At 46.9% G+C, this 21,741-nt stretch overlaps 1 protein-coding gene across 1 annotated transcript in view; it reads left to right on the forward strand.

The window, feature by feature from the left end:
- The window catches only part of LOC122546823 (ankyrin repeat and fibronectin type-III domain-containing protein 1-like), a 513,035-nt gene that overhangs the window by 485,562 nt on the left and 5,732 nt on the right, over positions 1 to 21,741 (forward strand). The window contains exons 19-22 of the mRNA XM_088000787.1: positions 1,778 to 1,925; positions 3,699 to 3,867; positions 5,191 to 5,357; positions 18,992 to 19,202. Coding sequence (XP_087856913.1) covers positions 1,778 to 1,925; positions 3,699 to 3,867; positions 5,191 to 5,357; positions 18,992 to 19,202 — 695 coding nt within the window. The remainder of the gene's footprint in view (positions 1 to 1,777; positions 1,926 to 3,698; positions 3,868 to 5,190; positions 5,358 to 18,991; positions 19,203 to 21,741) is intronic.

Raw genomic sequence — 21,741 nt, forward strand, 5'->3', positions numbered from 1 at the left:
GAAATCGTGCCCCATGCACCAAGATCCAGATCATTAATAAATTCAAGCAAAGCAAGGATCCAAGTACAGACTGCTGGGATAGGAGTCCTTCCTACAAACCTTCCCCCAGCTCAAAAAATATTCATTGTCTATTACCCTGTTTAGAACAAAGAACATTCTGGAACAGGAACAACCCTTTCAGCCCTCCATGCCTGTGCCAATCCAGATCCTCGATCTAAACCTGTTGTCTATTTCCTAAGGATCTGTATCCCTCTGCTCCCTGCCCATTCATGTATCTGTCTAGATACATCCTCAATGACACTACATTCCTGCCTCTACCACCTCCACTGGCAACACGTTCCAGGCACCCACCACCCTCTGTGTAAAGAACTTTCCACACATATCTCCTCTAAACCTTTCCCCTCTCACCCTGAACTCATGATCCCTAGTAATTGAGTCCCCCACTCTGGGAAAAAGCTTCTTGCTATCCACCCTGTCTATACCCTTCATGATTTTGTAAACCTCAATCAGATCCCCTTTTTTCTAATGAAAACAATCCTAACCTACTCAACCTCTCTTCATAGCTAGCACCCTCCATACCAGGCAACATCCCGGTGAATGTCCTCTGCACCCTCTTCAAAACATCCACATCCTTTTGGTAGTGTTTGCTATTACTCAGCCAATGTTGTATCCATGTTGCTGCTGTCACTTGCCTCACAAGCCTATTGTGTGGCATGGTATCAAAGGCCTACCTGGAAATCCATGTACACCACATTAACAATGTTAGCTTCATCGACCCTCTCTGTCACCTCTTCAAAAGCCTCCAGTGAGTTAGTTAAATATGAGTCACCCTTTAGCAATCCGTGCTGACTCTTCCTAATCAACCCACCATACTCCACGAGATTACTAATTCTATCCTGGATAATTGTTTCTACAAACTGCCTGACACCACAGATAAACTGACTGGTTTGTAATTGCTGGGATTATCCCAACAATGTTTCTTGAACAAGGTGTAGTGTTTGTAATTTGTATGTCTCCTAGCACCTTCCACCTGTTTGGCCCCAGCCCCATTCTTAGGCCTAGCCCCCAGACTCAAGTCCAGGGAAGGCTGACAGATTATGACCAGGGCCCAAGCATTTTCTAAACTCACCTCCTTCAAAATCTTTGGATGTATCTCATCCTGTCCTGCTACTTTGTGCCAACAATCTTGGCAAGCTTCATCCTTATTAAATTGTATCCCTTCCTTCTCTTTCTCCACAGCCTAGGCAGCTTCACTCTTTCGTCAAAAAAAAGGAAATTCTCTCCTTGATCAATAAACATTTAAGAATGACAAACAGGGAGGGTCTTCACCCCAGGGATTCCCAAAACAGACTGTCCCCCGGGGATTCCCAGTACAATCCATGCCCCAAACACCATGCTCAGGGAGTCCCTGTATAGATCATGATCCTCTAGAGTTGAGTAAATAATGATTCATCTGGCTGAAGGACATATTGAAGGTAATCAGAAAACAGCCAGAGGGACACAGAGGGGTTGGTTAGTTGACTGAGATGTTGTGATTGGGAATACACAGGCAGAATAGACAGTGGAAGAAGATTCAAGAGGAACTTATAAAGTGGATTTGAAGAAAGAAACTAAATGGAGACATTTGCAGGTGCAGGGTGAGGGAGCAGAGGAGTGGGCCTGAATGCACAGCTCTTTTAAAGAGCCAATATAGGCTGGAGGGGCAGAAGGGTCTTGTCTTGTAAATATTTCAACCTTGAGTGAAATCTCTGGCTCATGAATGGTTTATTGACTGCAGAGAGGACTGGGAGTGGATGAGGAGTCTATCGGAACAGGAGGGGCTCAGTGGTGGAGGAGAGGCCACAGTTACAAAGCCCCGACTTTTCTTTGAGCTGCAGGCAGCTGTGCGAGCCTTGTTCGAGCATATCGACCTCCCCCTGCACCAGGTAAGTGACAGCAAACTCACCGACTGCAGCTACTGTACCACATCGCACTGTCACTGCTGTGGAATTCACACAGCTGGAGGGGAAACCAGAGCAAATCCAACATTACTACATCTACACCCCAACGCCATCACTGTAACACGCTGATATACCCCACACCCCTCACTGTAACACGCTGATATACCCCACACCCCTCACTGTAACACCCTGGTATACCCCACACCCCTCACTGTAACACACTGGTATACCCCACACCCCTCACTGTAACACACTGGTATACCCCACACCCCTCACTGTAACACACCGATATACCCCACACCCCTCACTGTAACACTCTGACATATCCCACACCTCTCACTGTAACACACTGATATAACCCACACCCCTCACTGTAACACTCTGATATAGTTCCACCACAGAACACACCAGATGGCCTCCTTCTTTAGAGACCGCAATTTCCCTTCCCACGTGGTTAAAGATGCCCTCCAACATCCTGCACCTCCGCCCTCAGACTCCACCCCTCCAACCGTAACAAGGACAGAACGCCCCTGGTGCTCACCTTCCACCCTACCAACCTTTGCATAAACCAAATCATTCGCCGACATTTCCGCCACCTCCAAACAGACCCCACCACCAGGGATATATTTCCCTCCCCACCCCTTTCCGCTTTCTGCAAAGACCATTCCCTCCGTGACTACCTGGTCAGGACCACGCCCCCCTACAACCCACCTACATCCTAGCACCTTCCCCTGCCACCGCAGGAACTGTAAAACCTGCGCCCACACCTCCTCCCTCACCTCTATCCAAGGCCCTAAAGGAGCCTTCCACATCCATCAAAGTTTCACCTGCACATCCACTAATATCATTTATTGTATCCGTTGCTCCTGATGCGGTCTCCTCTACATTGGGGAGACTGGATATCTCCTAGCAGAGTGCTTTAGGGAACATCTCCGGGACACCCGCACCAATCAACCACACTGCCCCATGGCCCAACATTTCAACTCCCCCTCCCACTCTGCCGAGGACATGGAGGTCCTGGGCCTCCTTCACCACCGCTCCCTCACAACCAGACGCCTGGAGGAAGAACGCCTCATCTTCCGCCTCGGAACACTTCAACCCCAGGGCATCAATGTGGACTTCAACAGTTTCCTCATTTCCCCTCCCCCCACCTCACCCTAGTTTCAAACTTCCAGCTAAGCACTGTCCCCATGACTTGTCCGACTGCCTAGCTCCTTTTCCACCTATCCACTCCACCCTCTCCTCCCTGACCTATCACCTTCATCCCCTCCCCCACTCACCTATTGTACTCTATGCTACTTTCTCCCCACCCCCACCCTCCTCTAGCTTATCTCTCCACACTTCAGGCTCTCTGCCTTTATTCCTGATGAAGGGCTTTTGCCCGAAACGTCGATTTTACTGCTCCTCGGATGCTGCCTGAACTGCCGTGCTCTTCTAGCACCACTAATCCAGATATACCCCACACCCCTCACTGTAACACACTGATATACCCCACACCCCTCACTGTAACACTCTGATATACTCCACACCTCTCACTGTAACACTCTGATATACCCCATACCCCTCACTGTAACGCTCTGATATACCCCACACCCCTCACTGTAACACACTGATATACCCCACACCCCTCACTGTCACATTCTGATGTACCCCGGTATATGTGACACTTGTTTGTGAGTATGTGTGCTGCGTGTGTGTGTGAGTGGCCATTTCTCTGGAATGTCCTCCTGGTTTCTGCATGTCTGTTGTGGTTGACAGGTGCAGCGGTTCCGTGTCTACACTCAGGAGGTGCTGGAACTCAGTCCCGACATTGCCTTCCTCCTGCTCCTGCCGTCCTCTGACTCAGTCTGCGCTGCTCCTGGACAACGCAATCCTTCTCATCATCGCAGCAAGTTCCTCTACCTCCCGCTGCAGATGTTTGAAATCGGTGTGTGGAATTGTCATTGTGAGCTTTCACTGCTTCCTTTGTGCTGACTACCCTGAGGTTGTTGTGAATGAGACATGCTGTTGTGAAAATTTCTTTCATTCTTTCTCTGGTGGTGATTTTTGCTGCTGTTGCTGGACTATTGTTGAACTCTGATCCCCTGCCAGTTTAATCTCACAGTCTGGCTGCTCCCTGTACAGGACAGACCCTGATATCTCTCTCTAGTACAGAAACAAAAACAGAAATTGTTGGAAAAACTCAGCAGGTCGGGCAGCATCTGTGGAGAGAAATCAGAGTTAATGTTTCAGATTTGGTGACCCTTCCTCAGAAATGATGGAGCTTGGAAAACGCTTGTGTTTATGCAGATGATAGGGTGGTGCAGAGGCTAAGAATAAAAGATAAACCCCAAAGGGAACGAAAAGAAAGGGCAAAGGTCAGCCTGGGAGAACGACTAGCTGCTAATAGAGACTGTTAGTGTGTGTAAAAGCAGACTCTGTGATAAGGCCTGTTGTGTGAAGGTGGGGTAAGGTCATGGGAGAAGGTGCTTCATGCCCTGAAGTTGTTGAACTCTGTATTGAGTCCAGAAGGCTATAGACCACCCCTGTGGAACATGGGGTGGTGTACTTCCAGCTTGTTTTGAGCTTGGCTGGAGTACTGCAGTGAGTCTGAGACAGAGATGTCAGCCAGGGAACACGGTAGGGTGGTGAAGTGGGAGGCAACTGGAAGATTGGGATCATTTTTATGGATGAATATAAGTGTTGTAAGGAGCCTGTGTTCACTTTGACTTTTTCTCTTTTAAAGTTAGTCTTGCTGTCTATCTTGGTCTTACTTGCAAGTTTACTCCCACAGTTTATTTTCCCCATTTATTTTCATCCTTTGCTTTGTTTGATCATTTTGAATGGTAGAATGGTCTTGATGAGCTGATTGGTCTGTTCCTGCTGCTGGTTTCAATGTTTCCATATTTCTTTTGGCCTATCACTGTTTAACTGGCAGGATTTATTACTGTTCAAGAATTCTGAGCATCATTTTTGAATTCTCATGTTGCTTTGTCACTATCAATCTGGAGGTCAATTCCCAGAACTAGGTTATAATGGCAAAGAGTCCCACCAGACATTAGCTACTCTTCGTACTGCAAGCCTGGCAGGATGTAAGGCACATTTATATCTTCCTTACAATGTGTGAACTTGAGATGTTTGGAACAGGATGTTGATTAATGGGCTGCATGGATTGCTGGGGATGTGTCCGAGGGAATGTAAGCTTTGATTATTTGTACAGTAAACACAGTCAGACAGAACATCTCATTGCTCCTGCTGTCTCTTGTTCCAGTTCACTTCAGCTGCTACAGGGAGAGATTCACGAACCTGTACTGCCATGTGTCAACATTATTGGAGCTAGACTCCCTCATTTCCCAACAGGCATTGCGAGAGGCAATAACAGATGAAGAACTGCAATCTGCAAAAAACAGGCACAAACAGGTGTCAGAGTCAATTCAGGTAGGATCACAGCAAATACATTTTTGTGACTCAGTTATGCAGCCCACCCTGAACCCCTCCCCCTGATTAGATTCCAGTCTGTAACTCTCTCCCAGGTATCTGTTATTCTATACATAAACCACCCCGAATACTCAATTAAATTCCTGTCTATAACTCAATCCCGGGTATCTGTTATTCTGTACATAAACCGCTCCGAACACCTCGATTAGATTCTAGTGTGTAACTCCCTCCCGGATATCTGTTATTCTGTATATAAATCCCCATGAACAGCTCAATTAGATTCCATAGAACATAGAAACGTATGACACAGAACATGCCCTTCAGCCCACAATGTTGTGCCGAGGATTAATCCTAATGTAAAATAAAATAACTTAACCTACGCACCCCTCAACTCACTGCTGTCCATGTGCATGTCCAGCAGTTGCCTAAATGTCCCCAATGACTCTGCTTCCACCACCACCGCTGGCAATGCATTGCATGCACTCACAACTCTCTGCATAAAGAACCTACCTCTGACGTCTCCTTTATACCTTCCTCCTAATATCTTAAAACTATGACCCCTCGTACCAGTCAATCCTGCCCTGGGGAAAAGTCTCTGGCTATTGACTCTTTCCACGCCTCTCATTACCTTGTATACCTCGATCAGGTCACCTCTCTTCCTCCTTCTCTCTAGAGAGAAAAGTCTGAGCTTAGTCAACCTTTCTTCATAAGGTAAGCCCTCCAGTCCAGGCAGCACCCTGGTAAACCTTCTTTGCACCCTCTCCAAAGCCTCTGTATCTTTCCTATAGTAGGCGACCAGAACTGGACACAATATTCCAAGTGTGGTCTCACCAGGGACTTGTAGAGCTGCAGCAAAACCTCATGACTCTTAAACCCGATCCCCCTGATAATGAAAGCCAGAACACCATATGCTTTCTTAACAACCCTATCCACTTGGGTGGCAACTTTGAGGGATCTATGTACTTGCACACCCAGATCCCTCTGTCCCTCCACACTGCCAAGAATCCTGTCTTTAATCCTATATTCAGCATCGAGTTCGACCTTCCAAAATGCATCACTTCACATTTATCCAGGTTGGACTCCATCTGCCATTTCTCAGCCCAGCTCTGCATCCTGTCTATGTCGCACTGCAGCCTGCAATATCCCTCGATACTATCAACGGCACCTCCAACCTTTGTGTCATCTGCAAATTTACTAACCCTCCCCTCAACCTCCTCATCCAAGTCATTTATAAAAACTACAAAGAGCAGAGGCCCAAGAACAGAACCCTGCGGGACCCCACTCAACACTGTCCTCCAGGCAGAATACTTTCCATCTACAACCACTCTCTGCCTTCTGTCAGCCAACCAACTCTGAATCTAGATAGCCAAATCTCCCTGTATCCCATACCTCCTGACTTTATGAATGAGCCTACCATGGGGAACCCTATCAAATGCCTCGCTGAAGTCCACACACACCACATCCACTGCTCGACCGTCATCGACCTGTCTTGACACCTCCTCAAAGAAGCTGAAAATGTGTTGCTGGAAAAGCGCAGCAGGTCAGGCAGCATCCAAGGAACAGGAGAATCGACGTTTCGGGCATGAGCCATGCCCAAAACGTCGATTCTCCTGCTCCTGGGATGCTGCCTGACCTGCTGCGCTTTTCCAGCAACACATTTTCAGCTCTGATCTCCAGCATCTGCAGTCCTCACTTTCACCTCCTCAAAGAATTCAATAAGATTTGTGAGGCATGACCTGCCTCTCACAAAGCCATGCTGACTGCCTTTAATCACACTGTGCTTTTCCAAATAGTCATGAATCCTATCCCTCAGAATTCTTTCCAAAACTTTACTGACCACAGATGTAAGACTGACTGGTCTGTAATTGCCAGGGATTTCCCTATTCCCTTTCTTGAAAAGAGGAACAATATTTGCCTCCCTCCAATCCTCTGGTATGACTCCCGTGGATAGTGAGGAGGCAAAGTGGCTTAGCAATATTTGCCAGTGGCTTAGCAACCTCCTTTCTCACTTCCTGGAGCAACCTAGGATAAACCTGGTCTGGCCCTGGGGACTTATCAATCTTATTGTTTGCTAAAATTTCCAGCACATCAACTTCATCAATCTTGATCTGGTCAAGAATGTATCCCAGCTCCTCAAAGTTCTCATTCACAACAAGTTCCTTGGTGAAAACCAAAGCAAAAACTCATTTAGGGCTTCCCCTATCTGCTCAGACTCCACGCACAAGTTCCCTCCGCTATCCCTGATCGGCCATACCTTCTCCCTGATCATTCTCTTATTCCTCATGTATGAGTAAAACGTCTTTGGGTTCTCCCTAATCCTTCCTGCCAAGCCTTTTTCGTGCCCCCTCCTGGCTCTCCTCAGTCCATTTCTGAGCTCCTTTTTAGCAAGCCTGTAATCCTCTAAAGCTGTGCTAGATCTTTGCTTTCTCCACCTTACTTAAGCTGCTTTCTTCCTTTTGACGAGAAGCTCCTCTGTTCTCATCATCCAAGGTTCCTTAATCTTACCCTTCTTACCCCTCAGAGGAAGAAATTTGTGCATCGCTCACAACAACTGCTCCTTAAATAGTCTCCACACGTCTGCTGTGCCCTTTCTGTGGAACAATTGCTGCCAGTCTGTACTTCCCAACTCGTGTCCTATAGCATCATAATTTCCTTTTCACAAATTAAATATCTTCATTTGGTGACTGCTTCTTTCCTATTCCAACGCTATGGAAAATGTAGATTCCAGTGTGTAACTCCCTCCTGGGTATCTATTATTCTGTATATAAACCTTCCTGAGCCCCTCAATTAGATTCCAGTCTGTGACTCACTCCCGGGTATCTGTTATTCTGTATGTAAACCCCCCAGAGCCCCTCGATGAGATCCCAGTCTGTAACTCCCTCCTGGGTAGCTGTTATTCTGCAAAAAAAACACCCCCGAACTCCTCGATTAGATTCCAGTCTGTAACTCCCTCCCGGGTATCTGTTATTCTGTATATAAATCACCCCGAACCCCTCGATTAGATTCCAGTCTGTAACTCCCTCCCGGGTATCTGTTATTCTGTATATAAATCACCCCGAACCCCTCGATTAGATTCCAGTCTGTAACTCCTTGTTGTGGTTGTATTCGCTGAGCTGGGAATTTGTGTTGCAGACGTTTCATCCCCTGTCTAGGTGACATCCTCAGTGCTTGGGAGCCTCCTGTGAAGCACTTCTGTGATCTTTCCTCCTGCATTTGTAGTGGTTTGAATCTGCCGCTTCCGGTTGTCAGTTCCAGCTGTCCGTTGCAATGGTCGGCATATTGGGTCCAGGTCGATGTGCTTATTGATTGAATCTGTGGATGAGTGCCATGCCTCTAGGAATTCCCTGGCTGTTCTCTGTTTGGCTTGGCCTATAATAGTAGTGTTGTCCCAGTCGAACTCATGTTGCTTGTCATCTGCGTGTGTGGCTACTAAGGATAGCTGGTCGTGTCATTTCGTGGCTAGTTGGTGTTCATGGATGTGGATCGTTAGCTGTCTTCCTGTTTGTCCTATGTAGTGTTTTGTGCAGTTCTTGCATGGGATTTTGTACACTACATTGGTTTTGCTCATGCTGGGTATTTGGTCATTCGTCCTGGTGAGTTGTTGTCTGAGAGTGGCTGTTGGTTTGTGTGCTGTTATGAGTTCTAGTGGTCGCAGTAGTCTGGCTGTCAGTTCAGAAATGCTCTTGATGTATGGTAGTGTGGCTAGTCCTTTGGGTTGCGGTATGTCCTCGTTCTGTTGTCTCTCCCTTAGGCATCTGTTGATGAAATTGTGGGGTATCCATTTTTGGCGAATACATTGTAGAGGTGTTGTTCTTCCTCTTTTTGCAGTTCTGGTGTACTGCAGTGTGTTGTGGCCCTTTTGAACAGTGTCTTGATGCAACTTCTTTTGTGTGTGTTGGGGTGGTTGCTTTCGTAGTTCAGGACTTGGTCTGTGTGTGTGGCTTTCCTGTATACCTTTGTGGTGAATTCTCCGTTCGGTGTTCTCTGTACCATCACGTCGAGGAATGGGAGTTGGTTGTCCTTTTCTTCCTCTCTCATGAATCAGATTCCTGTGAGTGTGGCATTGATGATCCGGTGTGTGTTCTCTATTTCTGTGTTTTTAATTATTACAAAGGTATCATCTACATATCTGACCCAGAGTTTGGGTTGAATTTGCGGTAAGACTGTTTGTTCTAACCTTTGCATTACTGCTTCTGCTATGAGTGCAGAGATGGGTGAGCCCATGGGTGTGCCGTTGATTTGTTCATATATTTGGTTGCTGAATGTGAAGTGTGTTGTGAGACACAGGTCCAGTAGTTTGAGTGTGCAGTCTTTGTTGATAGGTTCCCCGTCTTGTTGTCTGTTCTGTATGTCTAGCAGGTTAGCTATTGTTTCTCTGGCTAGGGTTTTGTCGATAGAGGTGAACAGTGCCGTTACATCGAATGAGACCATAGTTTCTTCCTTGTCTATGTGTATATTTCTGATGATGTCCAAGAATTCCTGTGTTGATTGTATAGTGTGTCTGGATCCGCTGATCAGATGTTTCAGTTTCTGCTGTAGTTCTTTAGCCAGTTTGTGTGATGGTGTCCCTGGTAGTGATACTATGGGTCTGAGTGGGATGTCTGGTTTGTGCACTTTAGGTAGCCCATAGAATCTGGGGGTGGTGTTGCTTTCAGGTTTCATTCTCTGTCGGTCAGACCTGGTTATCTGTCCGTTTTTTTGTAGGTTCCTCAGTGTGTTGTTTATCCTATTGGTGAGCTGTGGGGTGGGGTCAAACTCCCTCTTTTGGTAGGTGTTGGTATCTGCAAGTAGTTGTTGTGCTTTTTGGATGTAGTCTGCTTTGTCCAGGATGACCGTCATTCTGCCTTTGTCTGGTGGTAGTATGATTATGTTCTTATCGTTTCTTAGTGATTTTAGTACTTCCCTCTCCTTGGTGTTGAGGTTATGTGTTTGTCTTTTCCTTGTTATCAGAGGTACGATACTTTGTCTCACTGTTTGTTGTGTCTCTTCTGTCAGTCCATTGTTCCTGAGTGTGCATTCTAGTGCTGCTAGGAAGTCTGCTGTCTTGGCGTCCCTGTGGTTGTAGTTGAGTCCCTTGGCCAGTATTGTTCTTTCCGTGTCTGTGAGCTGTCTGTGGGAGAGGTTTCTAACCAAGGGGGTATGTGTGGTGGTGTCCTCTCTGTTGTGGGTTGGTTTGGCCATTTTTTCTTTTAGTGCCATTTTTTTGCGGTGTGTGGACCTGTTCTGTCCTATGGTGACAGTCTGGTCTATGGTCCAGGTCCATTCCTGATTGGTGGTTTTTGAAATTAACGATTTTTGGCGCGCAATTTCTTGTCTGTATTTGTGAAGTCTATTGTGAGCGTCTGTAATCATTACCTGGATCATCCTGAATCCATTCTGTCTGGCTGTGTTCCTGGCTTGTGGGTTGTTGACTGGTGGTCTGTATCTGACACATGGTGGAAGGATTCGATTCTTTCGGCATTCATGCAGGAACCGGAGTTGTTCATATGTGGCGCTTAGGCGGTTGGCACAGGATTCCCATTTCCTGGCTTGTCTTAGCATCTCTCGCCCATAACAGATACCTGGGAGGGAGTTACAGACTCAAAGTTTGGGAGAAAATTTGTAGCTCGGGTGCTCGTTGTTGTGGTTCTGTTCGCCGAGCTGGGAATTTGTATTACATAGGACAAACAGGAAGACAGCTAACGATCCGCATCCATGAACACCAACTAGCCACGAAACAACACGACCAGCTATCCTTAGTAGCCACACACTCAGATGACAAGCAACGGGAGTTCGACTGGGACAACACTACTATTATAGGACAAGCCAAACAGAGAACAGCCAGGGAATTCCTAGAGGCATGGCACTCATCCACAGATTCAATCAATAAGCACATCGACCTGGACCCATATACGACCACTGCAGCGGACAGCTGGAACTGACAACTGGAAGCGGCAGATTCAAACCACTACAAATGGTGGAGGAAAGATCACAGAAGCGCTTCACAGGAGCTCCCAAGCACTGAGGATGTCACCTAGACAGGGGACGAAACGTCTGCAACACAAATTCCCAGCTCGGCAAACAGAACCACAACAACGAGCACCCGAGCTACGAATCTTCTCACAAACTTTGAGTCTGTAACTCCCTCCCAGGTAGCTGTTATTCTGTATATAAACACCCCTGAGCCTTTTGATGAGAATCCAGTCTGTACCTCCCTCCTGGGTATTTGTTATTCTGGATATAAACCCCCCTGAGCCCCTCGATTAGATTCCAGTCTGAACTCCCTCCCGGCTATCTATTATTCTGTATATAAACACCCCTGAGTGCCTAAATTAGATTTCAGTCTGTAACTCCCTCCTGGGTATCCGCTATTCTGTACATAAATCATCCCGAACCCCTCGATTAGATCCCAGTGTGTAACTCCCTCCCAAGTATCTGTTATTCTGAAGTAAAACCAGCCCAAAGTCCTCGATTAGATTCCAGACTGTAACCCCCTCCTGGGTATCTATTATTCGCATATAAGCCACCCCGAAGCCCTCGATTAGATTCCAGTCTATAACTCCCTCCCGGGTATCTGTTATTCTGTGTATAAACCACCCCAAAGCCTTCCGTTAGATTCCAGTCTGTAAACTCTCCCAGGTATCTGTATTTCTGCATATGAACCACCCCGAACCACTCGATTAGATTCCAATCTGTGACTCCCACTCGGGTATCTGTTCTTCTGTATATAAACCAGCCCAAACTCCTCGATTAGATTCCAGTCTGTAACTCCCTCCTGGGTATCTGCTATTCTGTATATAAACCACCCCAAACGCCTTGATTAGATTCCAGTCTGTAACTCTCTTCCAGGTATCTGTTATTCTGTATGTAAGCCACCCTGAACCCCTCGATTAGATTCTAGTGTGTAACCCAATCCTGGGTATCTGTTATTCTGTACATAAACTAGCCTGAACCCCTCGATTAGATTCCAGTCTGTAACTCTCTCCCGGGTATCTGTTATTCTGTATATAAACCACCCCGAACCCCTCAATTAGATTCCAGTCTGTAACTCCCTCCCGGGTATCCGTTATTCTGTATATAAACCACCCTGATCACCTCGATTAGCTTCCAGTCTGTAACTCCCTCCCGGGTATCCGTTATTCTGTATATAAACCACCCTGATCACCTCGATTAGCTTCCAGTCTGTAACTCCCTCCCGGGTATCTGATGTTCTGTACATATACCACCCCGAACTGCTCAATTAGATTCCAGTCTGTAATTCCCTCCCGGGTATCTGTAATTCTGTATATAAAGCACCCCAAACCCCTGGATTAGATTCCAGTTTGTAACTCCCTCCCGGGTATTGGTTATTCTGTATATAAACCACCCCGAACCCCTCGATTAGATTCCAGTCTGTAACTCTCTCCCAGGTATCTGTTATTCTGTATATAAACCACCCCGAACCACACAATTAGATTCCAGTCTGGAACGCCCTCCCGGGTATCTGTTATTCTGTATATAAACCCCCCTGAGTCCCTCAATTAGATTCCAGTCTATAACTCCCTCCTGGTTATTTGTAATTCCGTATCTAAACCACCCTGAACCCCTTGATTAGATTCCAGTCTGTAACTCACTCCCGGGTATCTGTTATTCTGTATATAAACACCCCTGAGTGCCTAAATTAGATCCCAGTGTGTAACTCCCTCCCGGGTATCTGTTATTCTGTGTATAAACCACCACAAAGCCCTCAGTTAGATTCCAGTCTGTAACCCCTCCTAGGTATCTGTAATTCTGTACATAGACCGCCCTGAACCCCGCAATTAGATTGCAGCCTGTAACTCCGTCCCGGGTATCTGTCATTCTGTATATAAACTACCCTAAACCCCTCAATTAGATACCAGTCAGTAACTCTCACCTGGGTATCTGTTATTCTGCATGTGAACCACCCCAAACCCCTCGATTAGGTTCCAATCTGTGACTCCCTCCCAAGTATCTGTTCTTCTGTATAAACCAGCCCAAACTCCTCGATTAGATTCTAGCGTCTAACTCACTCCCAGGTTTCTGATATTCTGTATAGAAACCACCCCGATCCCGTCGATCAGATTCCAGTCTGTAACTCCATTCTGGGTATTTGTTATTCTGTATATAAACCACCCGGAACCCCTCAATTAGATTCCAGTCAGTAACTCCCTCCCGGGTATCTGTTATTCTGTGTATAAACCATCCCGAACCCCTCGATTAGATTCCAGTCTGTAGCTCCCTCCCAGGTATCTTTTGTTCTGTATATAAACCACCCCAAACCCTTCGATTAGATTCCAATCTGTAACTCCCTCCTGGATATGTTATTCTGTATTTAAACCAACCCGAACCCCAGGATTAGATTCCAGTCTGTAACTCCCACCCGGGTGTCTGTTATTCTGTATAAAAACCACCCTGAACCCCTCGATTAGATTCCAATCTGTAACTCTGCCCCGGATATCTGTTATTCTGTATATAAACCACCCGATCACCTCAATTAGATTCCAGTCTGTAACTCCCTCCTGGGTGTATCTGTTATTCTGTATATAAACCACCCCGAACCCCTCGATTAGATTCCAGTCTGTAACTCCCTCCCGGGTATGTGTTATTCTGTATATACATCACCCCGAACCCGTCAATCAGATTCCAGTCAGTAACTCCCTTCTGGGTATCTGTTATTCTGAATATAAACCCCCCTGAGCCCCTCGAATAGATTCCAATCTGAAACTCCCTCCCGGGTATCTGTTATGCTGTATATAAACAACCCCGAACCCCTCGATTAGATTCCAGTCTGTAACTCTCTCCTGGGTATTTTCTATTCTGTATTTAAACCACCCGAAACCCTCGATTAGATTCTAGTGTGTAACTCACTCCCAGGTATCTGTTATTCTGTATATAAACAACCCCGAGCCCCTCGATTAGATTCCAGTCTGTAACTCCCTCCCAGGTGTCTCTTATTCTGTATATAAACCTCCCTGAACCCCTCGATTAGATTCCAGTCTGTAACTCCCTCCCGGGTATATGTTATTCTGTATATAAACCACCCCAAAACCCTCGATTAGATTCCAGTCTGTAACTCCCTCCCGGGTAGATGTTATTCTGTATATAAACCACCCTGAACCCCTCAATTAGATTCCAGTCTGTAACTCCCTCCCAGGTGTCTCTTATTCTGTATATAAACCACCCTGAACCCCTCGATTAGATTCCAGTCTGTAACTCCCTCCAGGATATGTTATTCTGTATTTAAACCTCCCCGAAACCCTCGATTAAATTCTAGTGTGTAACTAACTCCCTAGTCTCTGTTATTCTGTATATAAACCACCCCGAACCCCTCGACTAGATTCCAGTCTGGAACTCCCTCCCGGGAACCTGTTATTCCGTATATGAACCAGCCCGAACCCCTCGATTCGATTCCAGTCTGTAACCCCCTCTCGGGTATCTGTTATTCTATATATAATCCACCGCGAACCCCTCGATTAGATTCCAGTCTGTAACTCCCTCCCGGGTATCTGTTATTCTATATAAAATCCACCCCGAACCTCTCATTTAGATTCCAGTCTGTAACTCCCGCCCGCTTATCTGTTATCCTGTATATAAACCATCCTGAACCTCTCGATTAGATTCCAGTCTGTAACGCCCTCCCATGTATCTGTTATTCCGTATATAAACCAGCCCGAACCCCTTGATGAGATTCTAGTGTGTAACTCACTCCTGGGTATCTGTTATTCTGTGTACAAACCACCCCGAACCCCTCAATTAGATTCCAATCTGTAACTCCCTCCCGGGTATATGTTATTCTGTATATAAACCACCCCAAAACTCTCGATTAGATTCCAGTCAGTAACTCCCTCCCGGGTATCTGTTATTCTGTGTATAAACCATCCCGAACCCCTCGATTATATTCCAGTCTGTAGCTCCCTCCCGGGTATCTGTTGTTCTGTATATAAACCACACCGAACCCCTGGATTAGATTCCAGTCTGTAACTCACTCGCGGGTATCTGTTAATCTGTGTATAAACCATCCCGAACCCCTCGATTAGATTCCAGTCTGTAGCTCCCTCCCGGGTATCTGTTATTCTGTATATAAACCACCCCAAACCCTTTGATTAGATTTCAATTTGTAACTCCCTCCCGGGTATCTGTTATTCTGTATATCAACCACCCTGATCCCCTCGATTAGATTCCACTCTGTAACTCCCTCCCGGGTATCTGTTATTCTGTATTTAAACCTCCCCAAAAACCCTCGATTAGATTCTAGTGTGTAACTAACTCCCTAGTATCTGTTATTCTGTATATAAACCAACCCGAATCCCTCGATTAGATTCCAGTCTGTAACTCCCTCCCAGGTATCTGTTTTTCTGTATATAAACCACCATGAACCCCTCAATTAGATTCCAGTCTGTAACTCCCTCTCGGGTATCTGTTATTCTGTAGATAAACCACCCTGAATCCCTCGATTAGATTCCAGCCTGTGACTTCCTCCCAGATATCTGTTATTCTGTATGTAAACCATCCCGAACCCGTCGATCAGATTCCAGTCAGTAACTCCCTTTTGGGTATCTAATATTCTGTATATAAACCCCCCTGATCCCCTCGAATAGATTCCAGTCTGTAACACCCTCCCGGGTATCTGTTACTCTGTATGTAAACCACCCCGAACCCCTCGATTAGATTCCAATCTGTAACTCCCTCCCGGGTATATGTTATTCTGTATATAAACCACCCCAAAACTCTCGATTAGATTCCAGTCTGTAACTCCCTCCCTTGTATCTGTTATTCAGAATATAAACCACCCCAAAACCCTCGATTAGATTCCAGTCTGTAACTCCCTCCCGGGTGTCTCTTATTCTGTATGTTAACCAGCCCGAACCCCTCGATTAGATTCCAGTCTGTAACTCTCTCCCGGGTGTCTCTTATTCTGAATATAAACCACCCCGAACCCCTCGTTTAGATTCCAGTCTGTAACCCCCTCCCGGGTATCTGTTATTCTGTATATAAACCACCCCAAAACTCTCGATTAGATTCCAGTCATTAACTCCCTCCCGGGTATCTGTTATTCTGTGTATAAACCATCCCGAACCCCTCGATTATATTCCAGTCTGTAGCTCCCTCCCGGGTATCTGTTGTTCTGTATATAAACCACACCGAACCCCTGGATTAGATTCCAGTCTGTAACTCCCTCCCTTGTATCTGTTATTCTGAATATAAACCACCCCGAACCCCTCGTTTAGATTCCAGTCTGTAACCCCCTCCCGGGTATCTGTTATTCTGTATTCAAACCACCCCGAACCCCTCTTTTAGATTCCAGTCTGTATCTCCCTCCCGGGTATCTGTTATTCTATATATCATCCATCCCAAACCCCTCGATTAGATTCCAGTCTGTAACTCCCTCCTGGGTATATGTTATTCTGTATATAAACCACCCTGAACCCCTCGAATAGATTCCAGTCTGGAGCCCCCTCCCGGGTATCTGTTATTCTGTATATTAACCAGCTCGAACCCCTCGATTAGATTCCAGTCTGTAACTCCCTCCTGGGTATCTGTTATTCTGTATATTAACCAGCTCGAACCCCTCGATTAGATTCCAGTCTGTAACTCCCTCCTGGGTATCTGTTATTCTGTATATAAACCACCCACCCCCGCCGAATCCCTCGATTATTGTATCCGTTGCTCCCGATGCGATTGCCTCTACACTGGGGAGACTGGACACCTCGCAGAGCACTTCGGGGAACATCTCTGGGATACCTGCACCAATCAATCCACCGCCCCATGGCGCAACATTCAACTTCCCCTCCCACCCTGCCAATGACATGCAGGGCCTGGGCCTCCTCCACAGCTGCTCCCTCACCACCCGATGCCTGGAGGAAGAACGCCTCATCTTCCACCTCAGGACACGTCAACCCCAGGGCATCAATGTGGACTTCACCAGTTTCCTCGTTTCCTCTCCCCCCATCTCACCCCAGTGCCAACCTTCCAGCTCAGCACCGTCCTCATGACTTGTCCTACCTGCCAATCTTCCTTCCCACACATCCGCTCCACCCTCCTCTCTGACCTTTTACTTTCATCCCCACCTCCACCCACCTATTGTACTCTTAGCTTCCTTCTCCCCAGCCCCACCCCACCCATTTATGTCTCTACCCTGGAGGCTCCCTGCCTGACTTGCTGTGCTTTTCTAGCACCACTCTCACCTTGACTCTGATCTCCAGCATCTGCAGTCCTCATTTTCGCCTTCATACAGGTGAGTGTAGTATAGGTGAGTTCAGAGTATACGTGTGTGGGTTACAGGTGAGTGGGTTACAGGTGAGTGGGGTACAGGTGAGTGGGGTACAGGTCATTGGGGTACAGGTGAGTGTAGTACAGGTAAGTGGGGTACAGGTCATTGGAGTACAGGTGATTGGGGTACAGGTCATTGGAGTACAGGTGATTGGGGTACAGGTGAGTGGGGTACGGATGATTGGGGTACAGGTGAGTGGGGTACAGGTGATTGGAGTACAGGTGATTGGAGTACAGGTGATTGGGGTACAGGTGATTTGGAGTATGGGTGATTTGGAGTATGGGTGATTGGGGTACAGGTGAGTGGGGTACAGGTCATTGGGGTACAGGTGAGTGTAGCACGGGTGAGTGGGGTACGGGTGATTGGGGTACGGGTCATTGGGGTACGGGTCATTGGGGTACAGGTGAGTGTAGTACAGGTGAGTGGGGTACAGGTGAGTGGGGTACAGGTGATTTGGAGTACAAGTGAGTGGGGTACAGGTCATTGGGGTACAGGTGAGTGTAGTACGGATGAGTGGGATACGGGTCATTGGAGTACAGGTGATTGGGGTACAGGTCATTGGAGTATGGGTGAGTGGGATACAGGTGAGTGGGATACAGGTGAGTGGGGTACAGGTGATTTGGAGTACAGGTGATTGGGGTTAGAGGTGAGTGTAGTACAGGTGAGTGTAGTACAGGTGAGTGGGATACAGGTGAGTGGGGTACGGGTCATTGGAGTACAGGTGATAGGGGTACAGGTGATTGGGGTACAGGTGAGTGGGGTACAGGTCATTGGAGTACAGGTGTGGGATACAGGTGAGTGGGATACGGGTGAGTGGGGTACAGGTGAGTGGGATACAGGTGAGTGGGATACAGGTGAGTGGGATACAGGTGATTGGGGTACAGGTGATTGGGGTACAGGTGAGTGGGGTACAGGTGAGTGGGGTACAGGTGAGTGGGGTACGGTGATTTGGAGTACAGGTGATTGGGGTTAGAGGTCAGTGTAGTACAGGTGAGTGTAGTACAGGTGAGTGGGATACAGGTGAGTGGGGTACGGGTCATTGGAGTACAGGTGATAGGGGTACAGGTGATTGGGGTACAGGTGAGTGGGGTACAGGTGTGGGATACGGGTGAGTGGGGTACAGGTGAGTGGGATACAGGTGAGTGGGGTACAGGTGATTGGGGTACAGGTGATTGGGGTACAGGTGAGTGGGGTGCAGGTGAGTGTAGTACAGGTGAGTGTAGTACAGGTGAGTGGGGTGCAGGTGAGTGGGATGCAGGTGAGTGGGATACAGGTGATTGGGTATAGGTGATTGTGGTACAGATGAGTGGGATACAGGTGAGTGTGTTGCTTGTAGTTGAGTGTGGGGATGTGTGAGTGACTCTTTCTGTACCTTTTCCTGCAGCAACTGGATGTGATTTGGAGAAGTGTGCGCTGGATTCCGGATGTTTTGCACTATGCCCGCTACAAACATTCATCTGGAGGCCTCCCCATCACATGGTTCATCGGATTCCCAGAGGAAACTCCTCAGGAGAAGGATTCCACCTCTTCCCACCTGGACGATCCACCTTCCCAATCATCCTCACCAGAAAACCAACAGAGGAAAGTTCAGAGTGGTGAGAGACAAAATCCATTCACTGACTGTCACAGTCTCCACCTCATAGGAGCGTAGTAAGCCATTCAGCCCTTCAAAATGATCATGGCTCATCATCTGAATTAACCATTCCCCCGTAGCCCTTGATCCCTTTAACCTCCAGTGCTTTATCCAAATCCTTCTTGAAATTATACAAGGTCAGAATTCACATAGAGTCATAGAGATGTACAGCATGGAAACAGACCCTTCGGTCCAACCTGTCCATGCCGACCAGATATCCCAACCCAATCTAGTCCCACCTGCCAACACCTGCCCCATATCCCTCCAAACCCTTCCTATTCATATACCCATCCAAATGCCTCTTAAATGTTGCAATTGTACCAGCCTCCATCACTTCCTCTGGCAGCTCATTCCATACACGTACCACCCTCTGCGTGAAAAAGTTGCCCCTTAGGTCTCTTTCATATCTTTCCCCTCTCACCCTAAACCTATGCCCTCTAGTTCTGGACTCCCCGACCCCAGGGAACAGACCTTATCTATCTATCTATTTATCCTATCCATGCCCCTCATCATTTTGACAACCTCTATAAGGTCACCCCTCAGCCTCTGATGCTCCAGGGAAAACAGCCCCAACCTGTTCAGCCTCTCCCTGTAGCTCAGATCCTCCAACCCTGGCAACATCCTTGTAAATCTTTTCTGAACCCTTTCAAGTTTCACAACATCTTTCCGATAGGAAGGAGACCAGAATTGCACGTGATATTCCAACAGTGGCTAATCAATGTCCTGTACAGCCACGACATGACCTCCCAACTCCTACACTCAATACTCTGACCAATAAAGGAAAGCATACCAAACACCTTCTTCACTATCCTATCTACCTGCGATTCCACTTTCAAGGAGCTATGAACCTGCACTCCAAGGTCTCTTTGTTCAGCAACACTCCCTCGGACCTTACCATTAAGTGTATAAGTCCTGCTAAGATTTGCTTTCCCAAAATGCAGCACCTCGCATTTATTTGAATAAAAACTCCAGCCCATTGGCCCATCTGGTCCAGATCCTGTTATAATCTGAGGTAACCCTCTTCGCTGTCCACTACACCTCCAATTTTGGTGTCATCTGCAAACTTACCAACTCTACCTCTTATGCTCGCATCCAAATCATTTATGTAAATGACAAAGAGGACCCAACACCGATCCTTGTGGCTGGTCCACTGGTCACAGGCCTCCAGTCTGAAAAACAACCCTCCACCACCACCCTCTGTCTTCTACCTTTGAGCCAGTTCTGTATCCACATGGCTAGTTCTCCCTGTATTCCATGAGATCTAACCTTGCCAATCAGTCTCCCATGGGGAACCTTATCAAACACCTTACTGAAGTCCATATAGATCACATCTACTGCTCTGCCCTCATCAATCCTCTTTGTTACTTCTTCAAAAAACTCAGTCAAGTTTGTGAGACATGATTTCCCACGCACAAAGCTATGTTGACTATCCCTAATCAGTCCTTGCCTTTCCAAGTACATGTACATCCTGTCCCTCAGGATTCCCTCCAACAACTTGCCCACCACCGAGGTCAGGCTCACCGGTCTATAGTTCCCTGGCTTGTCTTTACCGCCCTTCTTAAACAGTGGCACCAAGTTTGCCAACCTCCAGTCTTCCAGCACCTCACCTGTGACTATCGATGATACAAATAGCTCAGCAAGAGACCCAACAATCACTTCTCTAGCTTCTCACAGAGCTCTCGGGTACACCTGATCAGGTCCTGGGGATTTATCCACCTTTAACCGTTTAAAGACATCCAGCACTTCCTCCTCTGTAATCTGAACATTTTGCAAGATGTCACCATCTATTTCCCTACAGTGTATATCTTCCATATCCTTTTCCACAGTAAATACTGATGCAAAATATTAATTTAGTATCTCCCCCATTTTCTGTGGCTCCACACAAAGCTGCCTTGCTGATCTTTGAGGGGCCCTATTCTTTCCCTAGTTACCCCTTTGTCCTTAATGTATTTGTAAAAACCCTTTGGATTCTCCTTAATTGTATTTGCCAAAGCTTTCTAATGTCCCCTTTTTGCCCTCCTGATTTCCCTCTTAAGTATACTCCTACTTACTTCATACTCTTCTAAGGATTCACTCGATCTATCCTGTCTATACCTGACATATGCTTCCTTCTTTTTGTTAACCAAACCCTCAATTTCTTTAGTCATCCAGCATTCCCTATACCTACCAGCCTTCCCTTTCACCCTGACAGGAATATACTTTCTCTGGACTCTCGTTATCTCATTTCTGAAGGCTTCCCATTTTCAAGCCATCCCTTTACCTTTGAACATCTGCCTCCAATCAGCTATCAAAAGTTCTTGCCTAATACCATCAAAATTGGCCTTTCTCCAATTTAGAACTTCAACTTTTAGATCTGGTCTATCCTTTTCCATCACTATTTTAAAATGAATAGAATTATGGTCGCTGGCCCCAAAGTGCTCCCCCACTGACACCTCAGTCACCTGCCCTGCCTTATTTCCCAAGAGTAGGTCAAGTTTTGCGCCTTCGCTAGTAGGTACATC

This window comes from Chiloscyllium plagiosum, unplaced genomic scaffold (genome assembly GCF_037043375.1).
Source record: "Chiloscyllium plagiosum isolate Xiang-an unplaced genomic scaffold, Cpla_swu_hap1 HiC_scaffold_25, whole genome shotgun sequence".
Taxonomy (NCBI): domain Eukaryota; kingdom Metazoa; phylum Chordata; class Chondrichthyes; order Orectolobiformes; family Hemiscylliidae; genus Chiloscyllium; species Chiloscyllium plagiosum.